Below are 22287 nucleotides of genomic sequence, written 5' to 3'. Positions count from 1 at the left end.
AAGAACAAACTTAGTTGGTCTCTAAGGTGCGACTGGAAGGAATTTTTTATTTTGTTTTGACTATGGCAGACCAACACGGCTACCCACCTGTAACTGGTTCTCATGAGCAGCTGTAGACTTTGACACCTGAACATCCTCAGTTCTGGTTGTTCTTTCTTTCTTTTTTATTACCACCCCATGAAATTAAATTGATTTTTATCACCCACAAACAGGTTGGGTCAGGCCAAACAACTAGGACTAGGGAGTGTCACGTGCAGAACAATCAATAGCCTCGGGCCGTTTAATTTCCTTAATGAGACAAGTGAGCATACAAGGCTCCCGCTTGTTAACCCTTGCAGGATGGCCGGGCGTGATCTGTTTTGAACCCGCAGGCGCTGGTGGATCCTGGGCTATTGCCTTAGGTTTGCGGAACAGAGCAAAAAGTGATCGGAGAAAGGAAGCTCTGTTTCCTGGAGGAGAGACACTGAATGGATCGGTCCCTTCTCTAACATCATCCCACACACCTGTGAGTCTCTCTCTAGGGTTGCAGCTATGCTGCTAAAGTAGCCTAGGCAAATTTTATGCAAAAAATGGTGTCCTCTTCTGTGCAGGGGGCTGCCCTAGCTAAATAGAGGGGGGGTATTTTTCTACCCCACCTTTTCCTCCAGGGAGTTCGATGGGGTGTACACGCAGACCCTCCAAGTGTCCCTGTTTTCCAGTGACAGCCCCAGACTTACAGAAGCCACCCCAGTTTCTGATTTGATTCCAGTATGTCCCGCCATTCCTTAGGACGTCCCTATTTTCACCGGAGAAATGTTGGAGGGTATGGAGTTATGTGACCCCCCAAGCAGCTATCCAACTGTTAGAAGACATCTGAAGGCAGCCCTGTATAGGGAAGTTTTAAAATGTTTACTGCTTTATTATGTTTTTATATAAGTTGGAAGCTGCCCAGAATGGCTGGGGCAACCCAGTCAGATGGGCAGGATAATGTAATATACATGTAATAATATAATATAATATAATATAATATAATATAATATAATATAATATAATATAATATAATATAATATAATATAATACAATACAATACAATACAATACAATACAATACAATACAATACAATACAATACAATACAATACAATACAATACAATACAATACAATACAATACAATACAATACAATATAATAGGACATCCCTATTTCCATTGCATAAATGTTTGTTGGGCTTTTGGTTTTAACTGGAAAAGCCTCAAAACCAGTTTAGCACTTGGAGTGGTGTCCAGCTACGCTTCCTCTGCGTTTTCCTGCTTCTCCAGTGCTTTTGCAGAGTTTTTCAAACTTCTTACTTCTTCTTCTTGCGCAACGGTATGTGTGCCTTTCGTGCCAGCAATTAAACTCCCACAACGTCTGGGTTGTTTCAAAGTAAGCAAGCATTAATTACAAGCATATAAATCACAGAGCTTGTCCCGGAGAATCGGACGACATCTCCGGCCTCTCCGGTCTGCTCAAAAGCGAAAGTAAGACTGAACAAGAAATAAATGGTGCGTCACATAAATCACAAAGACATCGCATACAGCAGTTACCCCGGATGTTGTGACACATCCTCTTCCCTGTGGGAGGAGCGAACTGTTGAGCTTCTTTAACCCTGAAAGCTCCAAACCTAACAATGTTAGAGGGTATGTACATGGCTCTCCCCCATCTCATTTAATCTGTACAACAACAACAACCCTGTGAGGTAAGTTAAACTGAGATGCATTGACTGGTTTGCAAGCTTCATAGCCGAGTGTGGGATTTGAACCCGGGTCTCCCAGGTCCTAGTCTGACACTCTAACCATTACACCACCACTGGTCCTCTAATGAAATAGCCGGTGGTCTCATGGGTCAGTGGCTCCACCTCTTGCCCATCTTGCTTTTGTTGCAGCCTTGGAATGTAGTAAGTCCGTTGTCTACCAAGTCAGACCACTGGCCCATCTCCAGGGGGGGACACACAGTTTTGGTTCCGCCAATGTTTAATTGGTTTTCCTATGTTTTTAGTGGTTCTTGTTTTTATTTATAAGCTGCCTTGAGTCCCGTCAGGGAAAACAACAACAACAACAACAACCACAACAACAGGGATTTAAATTGGGGCCTTCTGTACACAAAGCACATGTTTCACCACCGAGTTAGATTCCTTCCCTGAGCTACAACCTTTCCTTTCCTTCATAAAATTTATATTGTAAGGGGGAAAAAACCTCAGAGCAGTTTACAAGAAGAACGAAACGATCCAATTGTCAATTTAAAAAACTGTTAAAAACGGCTATTAAAAAAATAACCAAAAAACAACGATGAGCTAAAAACGAGATGAAAACCCACGTCAACATTTCACCTATCTGAGTAGGCTTACCAAATCAGAAATGTTTTTTCCAGGCACCCAAAAGTGGCCCTGATGTCAATAGGCAGGGAGTTCCAAAGTCTGGTTGCCGCCACGCCAAAAGATCAATTCCTTTTCCCTGTCTCCCCTTGCGTTTGTGCCTTCAGCCCTCCGGATGTTGCTGAGCTACAACTCCCAACACCCTTGGGCCTATTGGCTATGGTTGCCGGGGAGATGGGAGTTGCAGTTCAGCGACACCCGGGAGCAGCGCTTGGAGCCTCTCCTCTCCGAGCGAGCGGCGGCAGTTTCCACCCACAACCTACGCATGTGCGTAGGGAGAGTGACTCATGGCTTTTGACCTGCAATAAAAGCCTTGAGGATGAGCTCCTGGGTCAGGTCACATTGTGGGCGCGCGGTTTTGTCAAAGAGCTTTCCTGTTCCGTTCAGTAGCACAGGTAATCCCTCTCGTACGTCCGTGTGCCTAAGAGTGACATGCTCCGAACCGGCCCCTCTGCGCATGGCTCTTCCGCTATCTCCAGGGCTCCAAGCCGGCGACGCAATGACGTTTCCAGCTCTCTGCAGCTGAGCTTCGGAGCAGAAGGAATTCCTTACATCACCACTGGCCTTGGAGAGGACACACTGTATATCGGACAAGGACACCATCAATGACTCCCACAATCTCTTTTCACCGCTAGGCCACAGCGCTGGAACACGGCACGGCAGCAAAGCTACACACCTGGGAATTTCCTTTCCCCCCCTCTTCTTTTTTTTTAAATTACATTTTATTATTATTTACTTTATTACATCTATACAAAAGAAAAAAGAACATTGAATAAAAAAACAAACAAACAATAACCAAAGAATAACAATGTTAAAAAATTACATGTTAAATTCTTCCTAAAAGCCACAAAATGCATTCAATTAATGCCTTCCTATATTCCCAATAATTCAGTTGTAAATAATACAAAGCAAAACCTAACATCCAATTCCATATTTCATATAAATCAATTCTATTAACCTTTAGTAATACTTCTTTCTTCCTTTCTTCTGTCCATACTTGTCTATTTCTACTATCTGTTACTTCCCCTTCCCTTACGGCTTCCACTTGTCTTCATCCCAGGTTGTCAGTCTATCTCTTCTAGTTTACTACTTTGGTACTCTTGTGTAATACTTCTATTTTATTTTCTTGTATTTTCCCTGCTAACTTTAGCTCCCAATACAGAGTACTTAGAAATGGAGCCAGCATTTCACACCTGGGAATTTCCAAGGGGGAACAGGTGCCAAATGATTGCCAACTTGGCCAAAAAAGGGCAAACTCCGGAGCGTGAGAAGTAGCTGGAACAGACCCAAGGCCTGCGTCTGTTCTCAAAACTGTCGGCTGGCTTCCTCTGGCAAGCCAGTGATGGTGTCGTGGTTATAGAGCGTAGGGCGAGGAGCCGGGAGGGACCAGGGTTCAAATCCCCACTCGGAGATGAAGCTTGCTGGGCGGCCTTGGAAGCCAGTCCCTCCCTCTCCACCTACCTCACAGGGGTGTTGGGATGAAATGAGGAGGGGGAGAACCACGATCTTCACCTTGAGCTCCTTGATGGAAAAGGTGGGATATACAGGTGAAACTCGAAAAATTAGGATATTGTGGAAAAGTCCATTTATGTAACAAAATAGAAAATTATTTCCAGTAGCACCTTAGAGACCAACTGAGTTTCTTCTTGGTATGAGCTTTCGTGTGCATGCACACTTCTTCAGATATGGCAGACCAACACGGCTACCCACCTGTAATTGGATCCATTTATGTAAGCAATTGTTTTCCTTAGCTACTGGAGTTTAATATATGAGATAGACTCATGACATACAAAGTGAGATATGTCAAGCCTTTGCTTGTTATAATTGTGGTGATTATGGCGTGCAGCTGATGAAAACCCCAAAGTTGAGATTGTGAATTTGGGGTTCTCATCAGCTGTACGCTATAATCATCACAATTATAACAAATAAAGGCTTGACATATCTCACTTCGCATGTCATGAGTCTATCACATATATTAGTTACACCTTTTAAGTTGAATTACTGAAAGAAATGAACCTTTCCACGGTATTCTAATGCCTGTGGGAAGTCTGCAAGCAGGATCCGAGTGCGAGAGCACTTTCTTTCTCTGACACGCCCTCCTCGCTCACGCCGCTAGTCCTCATGACAAGGCTTTTATTAGAAAATAATAACAATACATGGCAATACGTTGCATGTTTTTATTTTCTCGCTTCCTTCTGGTTTTGCTGACATTGCCATGAAACTCTCCTTTTGCAGATGGGCTGTGTTTACTTGCATTTCCCTCTCTCACAATACAATGTTTGTCTGGCCCTGCCTGAACTTCAAATGTGTTTGCTTTTCTGCATAAACTGAGAGCTACCTGGAAATGCACACCCTTTGCTCTCTCCTGCCGGATATGCTCATTTTGGTCCATGGAAAGCCAAACCCTTTCTCCCAGGCGTGACAAACAAGCACGTGGGGGAAATATTGCCCCTTGCCCCAGCCTAACAGATGGGAAAGAGAGCTATATGGAGCAGCGGATTGGAAATGCTGGGCTGGAGTGGAGAAACCCGAGTTCGAATCCTACTCAGTTGCCCTGAAGGCAACCATGTTTAGGGAAGTTTTTTTACGACTGGTGTTTTAATGTATTTTAAATATTTTGTTCGAAGTCGCCTATTACAGGTGAAACTCGAAAAAATAGAATATCGTGGAAAGGTTCATTTCTTTCAGTAATTCAACTTAAAAGGTTGAACTAATATATGAGAAAGACTCGTGACATGCAAAGCGAGATATGTCAAGCCTTTATTTGTTATAATTGTGATGATTATGGTGTACAGCTGATGATAACCCCAAATTAACAATTTCAACTTGGGGGTTTTCATCAGCTGAACGCCATAATCATCACAATTATAACAAACGAAGGTTTGACATATCTCGCTTTGCATGTCATGAGTCTTTCTCATATATTGAACTCCAGTAGCTAATGAAAACAATTGCTTACATAAATGGACTTTTCCACGATATTCTAATTTTTCGAGTTTCACCTGTATTATTATTATTATTATTATTATTATTATTATTATTATTATTATTATTGCTTCAGACAAGCCCAGGACCGGTTCAAAATATTTCGCTGCCAGAGGCAATGGAGAAGTTGACACTTTGCATAAAGAAGTCAACTGAATTGGCAGTCGGATCTCAGTGAGGGATGGATGGATCGGTCCATTTCAGTCCCAGTCAGTTTCTCATCTTTCCAACCTTAAATTTGCCCGATTTCTGCAATAAAATAACGACAAAGCACACACCTGAAAAATTGCACGCCACATTTCTTGTATTATACACATTTATACAATTCTGCACAACACATTCATTTTTGCATGCGGTTTCCCCTTTATAGGATGCCTCCTGGGAGCAGCCAGGCAAATCCAGAAACTTCAGGTCAGCCCTGGAGTCAGGGACGGTGCGATCCGGCAAACCCTACCAGAGGCACCCACCTCACTCTGCCAAATGGTAGGCACGGCCCTGTTCAGGCCAGCTCGAGGCCTAGCAAGGAGACATTTTCTGTGTGGCAGATCATGGCCAGCAGGAACAAGTGTACCCAGAGCGGTAGACATGGAACAGTGCCAAGATTTAGGATGGGAACAGCTGCCGGCCTCTCCGCTCAGCCCTCAACGGTAGGGGTGTCTTTCCTCCTGAACCGCTGCCCATGGCCTATATTTCGCGGCAATGTGTGCAGGCTGGGGGCGGTCTCCGGTTACTGTTGACATTTCCTTGCTAATCCCGGCCTCTTTTAAAGTCCGCCGGAGGTGTGAGAATGCTGTCTCGCTGGGTACAGCACCAGGACATGTTAATGCTTCTCACCCCAGAAAGGCAGATGAACGCCTGGCCTTTCGCCTACCTTCCCTCCGCGCGGGGATCTTCAGACACAATGTTCTGCAGGACTGGCGTCCCAGCTGGCTAACTAGGTGACGATAATTCGAACCGAGGCCCGGCTGGGAACATCCAGTGCATCTCTTTGTAACCAAGCGGAGGGAGAGGCTGGGCCCCGGTGGAAGGCGCTGGGGAACGCAGAACAAAAGCCGGGGCTCAGAGAAACCCGCCTGGATCCATGTGAAGCCTCAGCCACAGGGCCCTGTGCCCTCAGCGCCATCACGTCCCACGTGCTGTCGGCCGGCTCATCTCAGCATCATACTCCAACAACATCAACAAGGCTTCGTCTTTTTAAATGGTTGTTTTGGTTCCCCCTTTTGTGAATGGGTGACCTCAGCTCACTTCTTTCATTGACTTAAAGCTTGGGCCCAAGGCGACCTGAAAGATGGCCGAGATCCTCAGCTGAGCGCCTTCTCTATAGGAACCTGCCCAGGTGCTATGATCCTCAGGTGGGCATTTTACCTCTTGGTCCCATCTACACCAGAGGCACTGTGGGATTCCCTCCCAAGATCGGCCAAGACAGGCTCCTTCCTTGGAAACTAAATCGCAGGTGATGTTGAACGTTGGGTTTTCTTAATTGCTGGTCTAAATGTGTTTTGCTGTATTTTAAATACAGCGGCACCTCAGTTTTTGAGCGCCTCATAAGCCGAACGTTTTGGAACCCGAAGGCCGAAAACTTGGAAGTAATTGCTGCCGTTTTTGAATGTGCCTCAGAAGTCCAATGGCTTCCACTGCGGTTTTTTTCTCCATTGACTTTGCCGACCGCCCTTCATGCCTTGGTTGTCGAACGTTTCGGAAGTCGAACGGTCTTCTGGAACGGATTATGTTCGACAACCGAGGCACAACTGTACTTTGTTTTAATCACACCCACCCACCCATCTGACTGGGTTTCCTCAGCCACTCTGGGTGGCTTACAGTATATATAAAAACACAGTAAAACTCCAAGCATTAAAAACTTCCTGCTACAGGGCTGCCTTCAGATGTCTTCCAAAAGTTGTGTTGCACTTTATCTCCTTGGCATCTGGAAGGAGGGTGTTCCACAGGGAGGGAGCCACTACCGAGAAGGCCCTCTTCCCAGTTCCCTGAAACTTTGTTTCTCACAGTGAGGGAAGCAGCAGAGGACCCTCGGAGGAGGACCTCGTAATAATTTATAAACCCCTTATATATATATTTTTAAGTGGTGTACAATATAGGAAAGGAGGGGAGGGTACTGTTATGCTCGGGTCCTGCTTATGGACACCCCAATAGCAGCATCTGTTTGGCCAGGATGCTGGACTTAATAGGCCACTGGCCGGATCCAGCGGGATAATTCTTATGTTCTCATGTGATTAAAACAGAAATACAACCCTAGATCATTAAAGGCATATAAAAAACCCCACAAAAATCAGAATCCAGGGCATTCAGAAACTCAAAACGGGGTCTGATCTTACAGGTTCAGGGAAAGGCTGGGAGGAAATGTAAGTCTTTCTAAGGCACAGTGAGTGGGGAGAGAAGAAACCATAAAGAAACCCAGGTGCTCTGCATGGATTTGCCAAGCAATAGAACGATCCAGCTTTTGAGGGAGCAGGGTGGATGGCCTTGCCACAGTGCCCATGAAAACAGGAGACCTCTTTGCATCCAGAAGGCCAAAGCCAGCGCATTTCCCACTGCAGCTACCACCGGATGGGCGACAACTCATATAATATCCCAAGCACCAGATGCTGCAGCTAGTTTTACTGAGGTGGCTCCTTGCCTCTCACAGGGTGCTCGGAACAAACAGCACACATACATTCCTTTTATTGACCTGAGAGAATAAACAACGAGGGAATTGTGTGCAAGTAAAACAAATCTAGCATGCAACTGAGTCCCATGCACCAATAGACATTGCTCATCGTCGTTTTGCTTCCCCCGCGTTCAAACCACAGATGACGGTTTGTTGTGATGAAGGAGCCTCCAGGTGCAGTGGCAGTATATCTTGGAGCATTTGGTAGGGAAACAAAGAACAGGGGATGCCTCGGCTCAGTATACCCGAAGGAGCGTCTCCACCCCCATCGTTCAGCCCAGACACTGAGATCCAGCTCCGAGGGCCTTCTGGTGGTTCCCACACTGCAAGAAGTGAGGCTACAGGGAACCAGGCAGAGGGCCTTCTTGGTGGTGGCACCCGCCCTGTGGAACGCCCTCACATCAGATGTCAAGGAAATGAACAACTATCTGACTTTTAGAGGACACCTGAAGGCAGCCCTGTTTAGGAAAGTTTTTAATGTTTGATGTTTTATCTTGTTTTTAATACAGTGGTACCCCAGGTTACATACGCGATCTGTTCCGGGTCGCGGTATGTAACGTGGGCGTGCGTATCACGAACGCACGAAAAAACAAACAAACAAACAAAAAACCCCGGAAGAAGCGCGATTTGAGCACTTCTGCGCATGTGCGAAGTGCGCAGAACGCTTCTGCGCATCCGGGGGTCGCACGCTCTCTGGAAGCACTTCCGGGTTGCGGGCGTTCGCAACTCGAACGTCCGCAACACAGGGTGTGCGTAACCCAGGGTACCACTGTATTCTGTTAGGAGTCACCCAGCCAGATAGGGTATAAATAATAAATATTATGATTATGATTATATTATGTGCTCTGCAATCTTTTTCCCCTGGCTTCTAATCCCACAAAGCTCTGCAGGTGGATCCTGATGTTTGTTTAAGATGCCACGCGATAGCGTCCCCATCACCAAAGGGGCTGTCGCTATCTGAGAAATGATGGCATACTGCTCACCTGACTGGAGAAAACCAAACACTTCTGCTGCACGTGACTCTAGCAGGTGTCGGGCGCAGGAAGCTGCGAGCACAACTAAGGAAGGGAACATCTTTGAGGCTGTTTGAACGGTGGACCTGCATGTATTTTACATCAGGGCAGGGAATCTGTGGCCAGATGATACCCGAGTATACAGGTGAAACTCGAAAAACTAGAATATCGTGGAAAGGTTCACTTCTTTCAGTAATTCAACTTAAAAGGTGAAACTAATAGATGAGATAGACTCATGACATGCAAAGCGAGATATGTCAAGCCTTTATTTGCTATAATTGTGATGATTGTGGCGTACAGCTGATGAGAACCCCAAATTCACAATTTCAACTTTGGGGTTCTCATCAGCTGTACGCCATAATCATCACAATTATAACAAACAAAGGCTTGACATATCTCGCTTTGCGTGTCATGAGTCTATCTCATATATTCAGCTCCAGTAGCTAATGAAAACAATTGCTTACATAAATGGGCTTTTCCACGATATTCCAATTTTTCGAGTTTCACCTGTATACATTTTTTTGCACGTATTACTTGGCCTTATGCGGATGGGAGCAGCGGCGGTTTTAGGGCAGCACGACCGATGCGGTTGCACAACAACATTGTGGAACCAAGTGCGAGAGGTGGGGGGAGGCGGATTTTACCATCGCACAGGGTGCCGCTGAAAATTGAGAGCCCAAAGTCTGCCACTGGCTGCAGAAACGCACTGCAAAATTCTGAGAAGTGCAAATTGGGAAGTCTGCATTCCAGTTCTCGCATAACGTCAGTTCATATCCTTTAACTGTGAGCTGAATTGAATTCCTCCCCTCTCCACCTTTCCAATGCCATCTTCCTTCCCGCTTCCTTCTCCTTTTGATAATTTGAAGTTGCTTTTCTTCATCCACACGGAACGGAACGAAGTTCCTCCCTGCTGCGGAATTCAGATCAGATTGAGAAATGCTCCTTCTTGGTGCAAGCTTATAGTCTGTGCACCTGTCACTCTGAGTGCATTTACCAAGCAAACAGATAATAATCATATCTCTCCCCCTGCCCCACGAATGCTTTTATCTACCCTCATTTTCTCAGAGCGGCAAGGCATGGGTGAGGAGGCCTCTTCTGCCATTGAGTAGCGGTTCTGCCTTGTGATTAACAGAGGCAGGTGTGAACCAGCTCCAGCCACCACGGCCCCAATTAATCTCGACCCACGAGGCAGCGGTCCAAAATAATTATCCCTTGAATAAATAGCAACAGAGCAGAAACCGAAGGCCTGGCCTGCGGCAGGATTGCAGAGATCTCCATCAACGCTCCATTCATAAGTGTCGTTGTGGTGCACAATGAAGTCCCCAAAGGATTGGTTGCAAAGCTCAAGGAAATGACTCCACTGGTATTAGAAGCTTGAAATTGAGAAGGAAAAGCTAGGGATGGAAGATTCATGAAATCATGAGAGCGTTAGGCTGAAGGAAGGCTTGGATGGGTTGGGTGAAATCTTTAGCGAGGGTTCAAGTCTAGAAACTTGCATTTTAATATTTTGCTAGAAGCCACCCAGTGGCTGGGGAAACCCAACCAGATATTATTATTATTATTATTATTATTATTATTATTATTATTATTATTATTATTATTATTATTATTATTATTATTATTATTATTATTATTATTATACTGGTGTGTTTTTTATGAAGACCCCTGTTGGATCAAACAGAAAAACTCCATCTGGTCCAGCATGGAGTAGTGGCTAGATGGCTCCAGGAAGCCAAAGAACTGGGCACGAAGACAACAATCCTACAGCCTGGATAGCTCAGTTGGTTAGAGCATAATGCTGATAATGCCAAGGTTGCAGGTTCGATCCCCGTGTGGGCCAGTTGCGTATTCCTGCATTTCAGGGGGTTGGACTAGATGATCCTTAGGGTCCCTTCCAGCTCTACAATTCTTTAATGACTGACTTAGGTTTAATACTATCAATATTTTCAGTCCCAACCAGAAAGGAATGGCAGATTAAGTTGATGGGTTATGCAGAACTGGCAAAAATTGACTGAAAGAATCAGAAATCAGGAAGACCAAAATAAAGAATGGGAGGAAATTATTATTTATCTTAAAAACCATTGTAAACATGTAAAATTGTTAGTAGGATTGGAATAACACTTGTAGTTTAATGGTGAATTTTGGATATAATGGCGAGGTAAAAGATTTGGATTATTATAAAAGATGCAGGAGGAAATGATTAACAATAGGACCCATAAAGGGCAGGAGGGAAGTCCAAGAGATTCTATGGAATCTTGTCTTTATGCTGTATGTTGGATATGTGATTGTAAAACTGTAACGTGAAAAACCAAATAAATTTAATAAAAAAATAAAATACCATCAATACTTTCAGCAGGGCTCAGTTGAAACCACCACAATTTGATTCGGAAAATGTGGAGTACTGAACTTTCATAATTCAAAGTGTTGGTGCTGACCTTTAAAGCCCTAAACAGCCTCGGCCCAGTATACCTGAAGGAGCGTCTCCACCCCCATCGTTCTGTCCAGACACTGAGGTCCAGTGCTGTGGGCCTTCTGGCGGTTCCCTCACTGCGAGAAGTGAGGTTACAGGGAACCAGGCAGAGGGCCTTCTTGGTAGTGGCACCCGCCCTGTGGAACGCCCTCCCGTCAGATGTCAAAGAGAAAAACAACTACCAGACTTTTAGAAGACATCTGAAGGCAGCCCTGTTTAGGGACGGTTTTAATGTTTAATAGATTATTGCATTCTAATGTTCTGTTGCAAGGCGCCCGGAGTGGCTGGGGAAACCCGGCCAGATGGGCGGGGTATAAATAACAAATTATTATTATTATTATTATTATTATTATTATTATTATTATTATTACGACTGGTTAGAACCGGAAATTGCCAGATTCACCCACCTAGCAGTTGCTGACCCTCCTCTGGTCGTCATGCCTCCAAGATGGCACGTACTGCATGTGGATTCCTGAGCAAGGCCGGCCCTACCATTAGGCAGCGCAAGGAAACTGCCTCAGGCGGCGGATATCCAGAGACAGCAATTCCAGTCCCAAGCTATACTCCTTCTGAGCACCTACCATACATTGCTGTCTGTTCCCCCACGGCCTCTCGCAGCCTGGCCTGCTTTTCTCAGGTGTGGTGGAGATTGCTACCTCATCATCAACGTTGAAGGAAGATTAATTTGCCAGTGTGGTTGGGCTCTGCAAGTGGAATTGGGAAAAGATGCCACCTCTGCCTCGGGCGGCAAAATGCCTTGCACTGAGAGCAACTGCTTGAGGTTGCAACCACCTTGGGAGAAGGCCTGCTGTCAATGTGATGAGCTGATTGACAGACGGCGTGCCTCTCCCTGGATTCAACTGGACTGCAACCCTTGTCGTGGGTTCGGAGACGTTGCCAGGCAGATCTGCCCCGATTCTTAGAAATTTCCCGAGCGACATTAACGTTTCTTTAGAAATGGGGAAGGAAAGCCGTTTAATCTTCCGCAACAAACGCTGCCAATAAGCCAAAGGCGGCAGCTTGGGGACAGAGGTGCTGCGGTTTGTTTGTTTTTTTAATATAGAAAAGCAGGACAAAACTCGCTGAGAGCACAAGCAATATTTTAAACTTCTCGTTTTGTAAGAAGAGACACCAGCAAAATCCGAGCCTGTGACTGCAAAGAACAGGACAGACCTGGAATCTGTTGTTGTTTAACACCTCCTTTCATCACTGGCTTAGCAGATTTATGGATTATGCAAGGGGAGAATATAAAAGAGTAGCTGTTGACATTAGTGTCAAGCAAAGTTGGGGGGGGGGGAGAGGGTTCTACAAGGTGAAATCTGCAGACCAAGCTGGTGGGACAGAGTTTGGGTGGGGCTGAGCAGCAACGAGGTTAGATGAGCACCCAATTGGCTCCATCGCAGCATCTTTGCAATTTTGACATGCCACCCCCCCTCCACCCGAGCCATCTAGATAAACTGCAACAACCTTGGTGTTGAGAGGGCAGGCTTCGGGGCTCTGCTTCACACCATTAAGTACAGTTAAGGGTGTATATTTAAAGCTATGGTTTTCCCAGTAGTAATGTACGGAAGTGAGACCTGGACCATAAAGAAGGCTGATCGCCGAAGAATTGATGCTTTTGAATTATGGTGCTGGAGGAGACTCTTGAGAGTCCCATGGACTGCAAGAAGATCAAACTTATCCATCCTTAAAGAAATCAGCCCTGAGTGCTCACTGGAAGGACAGATCCTGAAGTTGAGGCTCCAGTACTTTGGCCACCTCATGAGAAGAGAAGACTCCCTAGAAAAGACCCTGATGTTGGGAAAGATGGAGGGCACAAGGAGAAGGGGACGACAGAGGATGAGATGGTTGGACAGTGTTCTCGAAGCTACTAACATGAGTTTGGCCAAACTGCGAGAGGCAGTGAAGGATAGGCGTGCCTGGCGTGCTCTGGTCCATGGGGTCACAAAGAGTCGGACACGACTGAACGACAGAACAACAACAACAAAGGGTGTCAGAGCAGGAGGCAGACAGATATATTGTTGAGGACTAGAAGCATTACCTGCCCAGATATTTCTAAAGATATCAGACTAGGGGCTGAACTCTGAGGGCTGCAAACACCAACAGCTCACACAAAAATGCAGAACTTACACCATGGCAGTGATTTTACCAGGGAGGTGCAGGACGATAACTAGCAAATAAGGACAACTGGGAGTGCATGGAAGCAGCTGCCTTCTTCTGGAAAATCCCCCAATTCGCCCTTCGACAAGCGAGAGCTCATTTAGACCCATTAACTATAAGCCAAACCGGTGAAACCTGACAGACGCTTTCTGAATAATGCAATGCATCTTTGCCTTCTCAGTTGTTAGGGGGACTAGTGCCCCCTCGCCAACATGAAGCAAGTTGAGAGGCTGCGGGGTGAGGTGGGGAATATCTAAATATAATGTCCTTTTGAAGGAGTCGTGAACAAGGCTGATCGAAAAGCAATGGGGAACGTAGCATACAATGTGTCTGGCAGAACAAGGAACACACACACACACACAAACAGTCACTGGACTTCTGTATTTTATTTTTTCAAACGGGGGTATTTAGCACTCGGCACCTTGAGGTCCAACTGCTGTGGACAAAGCCGGGGGAAACAGGGTAACACTATTAAGATATAAAGCCCAAATTTGACATGGGCTTCCATGCTATAGCTTGCTTAATCTAGCACGGAGAAGGGCCAGAGCTCAGTGGTACAGTGTGACGGAAAAGTTTGTTTACTAAGCAGGTTGAGTTACTGAGTGTTTTTCGCCCCTTGCCAGAAAACAGTTAACTAGCAACAGTTCCTGATCTATGGAAGATGTGTAAAATGAACTAACGTTAAGCCTGAACAGCAAACAGCCTATAACTTAAGATAGTATACATTTTAATAAAAAGCAACAGCAGTTTGTTGTATGTCTGTGGAAGAAGGAGAACCAAAACTCCTTGTTTACACCTGTTATAATAAAGTTTGTTTGCAACCTGTTTTCCCAAAAGGAAAACCCGCTTGTGATTCATTCTCCATTGGGGATTTCACCCGAGGGAAAGGGAAACAGAGGCATGGCGCAGTGGCGCCAGGGAGAGAGAGAGCGCCGTTCCGCCGTTGCATACAGCATCTGACAGAAGGTCCCAGGTTCAATTCCTGGCAACTCCAGGTAGTGTTGGAACAGACTCTTTCCTGAAACCCTGGAAAGCTGCTGCCAGTCAGTGCCAACAGTCCTGAGCAAGATGGACCACTGGCCTGACTCTGTATAAAGCAGCCTCCTGCGCTCCTGTCTCCTTTTGGTATTTAGTGAGTATAGTTCGGATGACTGGAGCTAGGTCAGAAAGGCAAAATGTACGGGGCACAGAAGGTTAGGGCAGCAGTGGAAGGAATTATTTGGATACGCCCCAGAAGCCGATACTGGGGGATTGTCTGGGAGATCTTGGAAACAATGGCAGAGCACTGGGGATCACATATTTTCACGGCAGGCCGGTGGAAAGTGGTAGAACCATAAATGAACACCAGTAAGGAGAGAAAAGAAGGGAAAGGAATTTATAGCACCAACTGTACACACAGCAAAAAAGGCACCAGATTCCTAAGGGCACCTGGATCGCTTTTCCATCCCTTGATCTCCAAAAGGCTTTCCAGTCTCCATCATCTTTTCGGCCAGGCCTGAAAGTATGGGCAGTGGTGTTTGACAGGCAGAGGAGGGACACACCTCTGCAGGAAAGCCCTGCTAGGGAAAACCGCTTTGAGCATGCCGTCATCGATGTGACCGCAGCTGCGGTAAATGTCATCAAATACATTCCAACTTTTCCCAAACCAAGGGGGCAATTGGCTTTGCATTCTGGGCAGGTGCTCAGAGAAGATTTGTGGCACTTATGTCATGTTACTTGAATTGTGGGAATTGTCATATTGCGGCTCCCCCTGCCCCTTTGACACCCCCAGAGGGATCTGATCTGGGTGTGGCCGGAGCGAGACTCGTAAAAGCCCAAAGATAAAGCTTCTGAGGTTTAATCTCAGAAAAGCTGCTCACGTATTTCGGAACCTAAATTCTAACTGCGTGATGTCAGAGCAGGTCAGCCAATGGCATCAAGGGCAGGAAGAGAGGCCAGAGGCCAAGGAGTCTGCTGCAAGAATCAAAAGACCTCACAGGGCGAGAAGCTGAGTGCGCAACCCAAACAGCCAGGTAGAGAACTGAAATTCTCCTCCAGCAGGATCATGTGATGCAGCTTGGCCAGGAACTACCATTTCAGACTGCAGGAAGGGAGAAATACTTCTTTAAACGCTGTCACGTTTTTAAAAAATAAAAAAGCAGCAAGAGCCTCCCTGCACAGAATTCTAGCTTATCAGGAAGGTTTAGCTTAGTCCCAGAAACTCCAGCGGGTGCAGAATACTGCAGCGAGGCTCCTCACGGGGCCCTTGCCATGGGAGCATATTCACCCAGTGCTTTACCAGCTGCACTAGCTCCTAGTGGAGTACCAGATCAGGTTTAAGGTGCTGGTTTTGACCTTTAAAGCCCTATGCGGCCTAGGACCCTCGTATATACCGGTCCGCCTCTCCTGCTATGTCCCGCAGAGGACCCTAAGGTCCATGAATAATAATAGCTTAAGGGTCCAGGGCCCTAAAGAAGTCAGATTATACTGCACCAGGGCAAGGGCCTTTTCAGTGATGGCTCCGACCTGGTGGAATGCTCTGTCCCACGAGACGAGGGCCCTGCAGGACTTGATCTCATTCTGCAGGGCCTGTAACACAGAGCTATTCCGCCTGGCCTTCAATTTAGCCTGATCCTCCATTCCTTTCCCCCTTCCTTTTTTCTATGAAGAAACCCTTCTGGGACCCCACATTTAAATTATTCCCTGGTCTCTTTGGTGGCCCTAGCAGGATCTAACTTGGCCAGTTAGCCCTAGCGATGCTACATTTATGTTGCACTTTATGCTGTTTTTAAAGTCATTTTTAATCAATGTTTTATATTTGCTGTTAGCCGCCCTGAGCCCGGTTTTTAAATCGGAAAGGGCGGGGTATAAATAAAAATTATTATTAGTAGTAGTCTTTCCCCCTGACATGCTTGTTTTCTACGGGGAGAGGGGCCTGGCTCTCCTCGCTCAAAACATGTCAGTTCTTTATAAGCAGTGTGGAATGGGTTCAGCCCAGCAAAAGGCACACCATATAACCGTTCTGACCATGCGGTTCAGCTGCTAGCTCTGCGACGCCCCACGAAAAAACACCTTCCGGCACCTGCCGAGCTTCCGAGTGAGCTGCTCCGGCTGAAAAGCTCCACGAGAAGAGGGGTAGCAGAAGAACGACCTCGAAAAAGGACCTCAAAGACGGCGTGAGAAACTGCGGCACTGGGCGTTCCAGCGCAGCGAATGAGCTCCAAACCCCACTTCCCTTTCCAAAAGGTTAACGCCACCTCCCACAGTCCAGCAGGGGCAAAACTCTCGTGTGCCTTCAACGGGCCTGTGCAATTATGGCTTTTCTCTCTCCACCCCCCCCCCGGCACCCCCAAGAGGAATGTACATTAGTCATCTTTTTGGGGTGTGTGGTTACATAAAACAATCAGGCCTCCTGGCTGTTCCACTTTTCTCGACGCTCTCGAGTATATAATCAGCACATTCGGACTTGGCACAGTTAATGGAAGCTGCTGAAAGGCAGGGGTGGGGCAGGGGTCTTCGTCAAAAGCCCCCCCTCCCCGCCTGGGGTTGGTGAGAGGCTTTGTGAAGGATTGAGGTGGGGAGGGAGGGGGGGGTCCTTCCATAACCACTCCCTCCCAACTCCATCTCGAAAGGAGGCTTCTGAAGAGTCCGTGGAAAGCATGATTTAGAAGTCAGGCTATACTTTTCGCGCCCATTCAAATTATCCTGCACCCGTTAGCTAGTGGCGGCGGCAGGGCAGCTTCCAGCGTCCAAACCGAGCCGTTCTTCTCAGGCTTCTGTGTCCTATTTGCTCATGGCTGCTTTCCGGCGATAGATTTCTTCTGTGAAAGGCCTGAGGAATCAGAAGCGGCATACGAGTTTGACAGGGAGACAAGAAGAAGAAGAAGAAGGAGCTGGTTAACATGAGACGACTGCGTTGCCCCTGTCTCTTCCTGCGCCAAACCCGCACATGGCTCCCCCCAAAGAATCATGGGAACTGTAGTTTAGGTGTGCTGGGAACTATTGTTATTAATTGTATTTCGTTTGTATTCCCCCCCTCCTTTTTCTGTTAAGATCGCAGATGAAAACCAGGGGAGGAGGATGCTGGGACTTGTAGCTTCGTAAGAGGTAAACTACAGTTCCCAGAAGCATTCCAGTCTGAATAAGGAGTTAAAAGGCTGGGGTGGCAGAATGGGCAAGTGCATAGCATGCTTTCTGCCCCTGACCTTTGCCCCTTTCCCCAGCAAGCCTGGTCTCTTGACTATTGTTAAGTAAGTCAGTTCTGTGTGTCACAGCTTAGCATGACCAACAGATTGAACCCAAGCTGGAGCTGAGTGTTAAAGGAGCAGATTTGATGTTAGTGGCTCCTATAACTTCCTGTGGAAGGGATGCGGTTCAACAGCAGAGCACACCCTTTGCACAAATAAGGTCTCAGGTTGAGGCCCAGGTATCTCCAGGTAGGGCAGAGCAAGACCTGAGTCCCTGGAGAGCTGCTGCCAGTCCGTGCAGACAACACTGAGTTACATGGCACAATGGACTGACTCGGTACAAGGCAGCTTTCTGTTTCTAAACTTAAATAAGAACAGAGGAGGAGTTCCTGCTGGATGAAGCCAATGCCCTACCTAACCCGGCATCCTGTTCTCACGGTGGCCAATCGGATGCCCATTGCAGGAAACCGGAAAGCAGGATTCGAACACAAGGGTGTCCTGCCTTCCTGCGGCTTCCAGCGACTGGTATTCAAAAGCATGAACTGCCTGCAACTGTGGCGGCAAAGCACAGTCGTCACGGCCAGTAAGCAACTGGTAGCTTTCGTGAAATTGCCCAGCCCTCTTTCAAAGCCATCTGAATTGGTGGCTCCTGTGGCAGTGAGTTCCATTGTCCACAGTTTCACAGTAAATTGAATGTGGTTGACAAGAACGTTGCGGGAGAGGGTACCACATCCCTCTTCCCCCCAGGCCAGGGTTATGGGATGTTGTCTCCTTCTCACGTCTAAATAAAAGGCATTTTTGCTAGCAGGTAATTAAACTCCACTTCTTGCCACCACCTAGGGGTTTCTCCGTGAGCCCAAGAGGAAGCAGAGTTAGACCTCCCTCCCTTCCTTCCTTTCGCAGATCACATTTGAACGAATGAACTGCAAATATCGGGAGCTGCCAGCGTATAATTAAGGCAGCAGGAGAGGCTTTTTCAATGAGTGTGTGGGTTCGAGAGAGAGAAAATCATGCATGGAAACTGGAGGAGTACAAAATGTTTCTTGCCGGTTTGAGAGGCCAGCCGTTTAATCTGGTCGGGGATTGGCAGAAAGTCCTTCACTGGTTCAGAGCAAAAGCTGTAAGAAAAGCCAGCTGGATCAGACCAATGGCCCGTCCATTTCAGCATCCTGATCTCACAGTGGCCAACCAGAAGCCTGTGGGAAATTCACAAGCAGGACTTGAGCACAACAGCACTCTCCCCTCCTATAAAGGCAAGGTAAAGGGACCCCTGACCATTAGGTCCAGTCGTGTCCGACTCTGGGGTTGCGGCGCTCATCTCGCTTTACTGGCCGAGGGAGCCGGCGTACAGCTTCCGGGTCATGTGGCCAGCATGACTAAGCTGCTTCTGGCAAACCAGAGCAACGCACGGAAATGCCGTTTACCTTCCCGCCGGAGTGGTACCTATTTATCTACTTGCACTTTTGACGTGCTTTCAAACTGCTAGGTTGGCAGGAGCTGGGACTGAGCAACGGGAGCTCACCCCGTCGCGGGGATTCGAACCACCAACCTTCTGATCGGCAAGCCCTAGGCTCTGTGGTTTAACCCACAGCGCCACCTGTAGCTTCCAGCAACTGGGATACAGAAGGAATTCTGGTCTAACATCAGGAGGCTGCAGGTCTTCCATGTCTATCTGGCAGAATGCGGCAGCTAGAATGGTGAATGGGAGCAGCCGCCGAGGCCACATAACTCCGGTCCTGAAAGACCTACATTGGCTCCCAGTACGTTTCTGAGTACAATTCAAAGTGTTGGTGTTGACCTTTAAAGCCCTAAATGGCTTCAGCCCAGTATACCTGAAGGAGCATCTCCAACCCCATCACTCAGCCCGGACACTGAGGTCCAGCTCCGAGGGCCTTCTGGCAGTTCACTCACTGCGAGAAGTGAGGTTACAGGGAACCAGGCAGAGGGCCTTATCAGTAGTGGCACCTGCCCTGTGGAACACCCTCCTGTCAGATGTCAAGGAAATAGACAACTATCTGATTTTTAGAAGACATCTGAAGGCAGCCCTGTTTAGGGAAGTTTTTAATGTTTGATGTTTTATCATGTTTTTAATATTCTGTTGGGAGCTGCCCAGAGTGGCTGGGGAGACCTGGCCACATGGGTGGGGTATTAATAAATAATAATAATAATAATAATAATAATAATAATAATAATAATAATAATAATAATATTCTCTAAATGACTCCCTTCCTGCTCCTAATGCTTGGAAGGTGTTCTCAGGACACCAGCAGAGTTGCACATCTCTCCCTGCCCTAGCCAACCCCAGCTCAAATGCTGCCTCTCCCTTGAAGCCTTTGGTTTTACTTAGGTGTGGGGTATCCCTGCAAATTCTGCTGGACTACAACCCCCATTACCCTTTGCTAGTGGCAACTCTGGCTGGGGCTGATGGGAGATGCAGTCCAACAGCACGTGGAGAGCCACTGGATCCCAGGTCTTCAGTTAGCAGGTGGTCGGAAAGACTCCTGCCTTAGTCCCTAGAGACTCCATGGTCAGTTGGGAGCAGAGTCAGTGTGGTGTAGTGGTTAGAGCAGTGTTTGTCCAACCTGGGTCTTCAGCTGTTTTTAGACTGCAACCCCAACCATCCCTATGATGGAATGATGGAAATTGTAGTCCAACAACAGCCGGAGGAGACCCAAGCTTGAGAAACACTGGTTTAAGAGTGTCAGACTAGGTTCAAATTCCATCTTGGCCATGACCTTGGGCCAGTCAATGCTTCTCAACCTAGCCTACCTCACTGGGTTGTTGTGGGGATGAAAGCGGGAGGGGGAGAGGTACGTACACTCCCTCGTTCTCCTTGGAGGAAAAGGTGGGGAATGGATGCTGTAAGCATATCGGTCAATACCTTTCGAGCTTGCGGGATCCTTAGTCTGACTCAGTGCAAAGCGGTTTCATATTGCAAAGGGGATAAAACACACACACACAGAGGGTAAGTGAACTGGGGGAGGCGGGGTGAGACGAGTCTCTTCCCTCTACACAATTCTCTGAAATGAAATTGCTTCTGGTTATTTCGTTCAGCAAGCAGCAAAGAGACTCACCCTTCGTACCGCAAAGCAATTGTGTAGCACAGCGCCACCACTGCCGTCAGGATGAGACCAGCTGGGCTTGCATGCCTGAGTTTGAAAAGGCGGAAGGTAGACAAAGAGGTGAGAGAAGGGTAAGTGGTTTCTTACTGCCAATATTCTAGAACGGCCTTATGTAAGACGGCGTTGAGTCAGTGGGCCGGGAAGATGGTGCGCTCCCCCTCCGAAGGAGGACGCCCAAAGTTTCGGCTTTGCAATCGGGTGGCAAACTCTCCCCACCTCCCCACTCTGTCAGCCTAATAACACCGTTGGCAAAAAACCACCGGTCAATCTCTTCCTTGGCTAAAACTGCCTCTTGACCTAATTGGATCCTGTCTCTCTGGCTAAGTTAAAACAATGTGATTTGGCTTTCGGGAGATGGAATGATGAGGCTAACTCCTGAGATTAGGGAAGCTGCTTAAGGTGGTTATATAAGCCCACGGAAAGGAGTCAGCAGAATCGGATGAGGAACGACTCCAGACCCCCAGCTCAGAAATGTAGGCCAAGGAGGTTGGAAGGAAGGAAGGAGGTGAAAGGGCGACTCAAAAGTGCCGACGTGCATTTGGCGTCTAGATCCGAAAGGAAGGCTCAGTTAGATATGCCCCCATCTTTATCTATAAAAGTTTTTACGTAAATACCACCAACTCTTAGAATATAATAAGGAGGTGTGTAACTATACGTACAATACAACAGCATGAAAATAGTACCAAAAAATCATTAAAATGACATGTAATAATTAATGTGACTTTTACGATCCAGCCTATTCTTCTGATTCCGAAGGCTTTTCATTTATTTTAACTTTGTAACCTTTATCATGTTGTAACCCACCCTAGGACACTTATGGGGGGGAGACTTAGGGTGCCGTTCATTTGTGGTTCTCTGTCAGGAGCGAGCTGGCAGTAAATCACACTGTGCAAGTTGGAGTTAACTCTTTATTAGCAAAAACACAGCCCCCTCGGACTGGGTTGAGTGCCAGGCCTAATGAGCACAGCAGTTCATCCCCAGTATGTCTTGCCTCACAGATCAGTTGCTGAGGCTGAAATTATATATATACACACACACAGTGGTACCTCGACTTACGAAGTTAATCCGTTCTGAAGGCGCACTCGTAAGTCGAAATCTTCGCAAGTCGAAGCCGCCATCTCGGAACGGGGAAAAAATTCGTACGTCGAAAAAGCGCATTAAAATCTTCATAAATCAAGGTATCGTGCCACCGCTTTCACTTTGGAAGTCGAAAATTTTGGAAGTGGCGGTCATTCGGAAGTTGAAAAATGCGGAAGTCCTGTCACTTGTAAGTTGAGGTACCACTGTACACACACACACACACACCCTGCCCATCT

General features: G+C 47.0%; 1 protein-coding gene across 3 annotated transcripts in view; it reads right to left on the bottom strand.

Annotated features, from left to right (window-relative positions):
• Positions 1 to 17434: 17434 nt before the first annotated feature.
• PEMT (phosphatidylethanolamine N-methyltransferase) overlaps positions 17435 to 22287 on the bottom strand; it is a 113695-nt gene continuing 108842 nt past the window's right edge. For all 3 annotated transcript variants that reach the window (XM_033167826.1, XM_033167824.1, XM_033167825.1), the window contains 2 exons: positions 20924 to 20998; positions 17435 to 17494 (listed from right to left, as the gene is read on the bottom strand). In XM_033167826.1, the coding sequence (XP_033023717.1) occupies positions 17446 to 17494; positions 20924 to 20998 (124 nt within the window). In that variant the 3' untranslated portion in view covers positions 17435 to 17445. The remainder of the gene's footprint in view (positions 17495 to 20923; positions 20999 to 22287) is intronic.

The sequence above is a fragment of the Lacerta agilis genome, chromosome 13 (genome assembly GCF_009819535.1).
Source record: "Lacerta agilis isolate rLacAgi1 chromosome 13, rLacAgi1.pri, whole genome shotgun sequence".
In the NCBI taxonomy this organism is placed as follows: Eukaryota; Metazoa; Chordata; class Lepidosauria; order Squamata; family Lacertidae; genus Lacerta; species Lacerta agilis.
The sequence above is the reverse complement of the archived record's forward strand: the minus strand, read 5'-3'. Positions and strand labels throughout refer to the sequence as shown.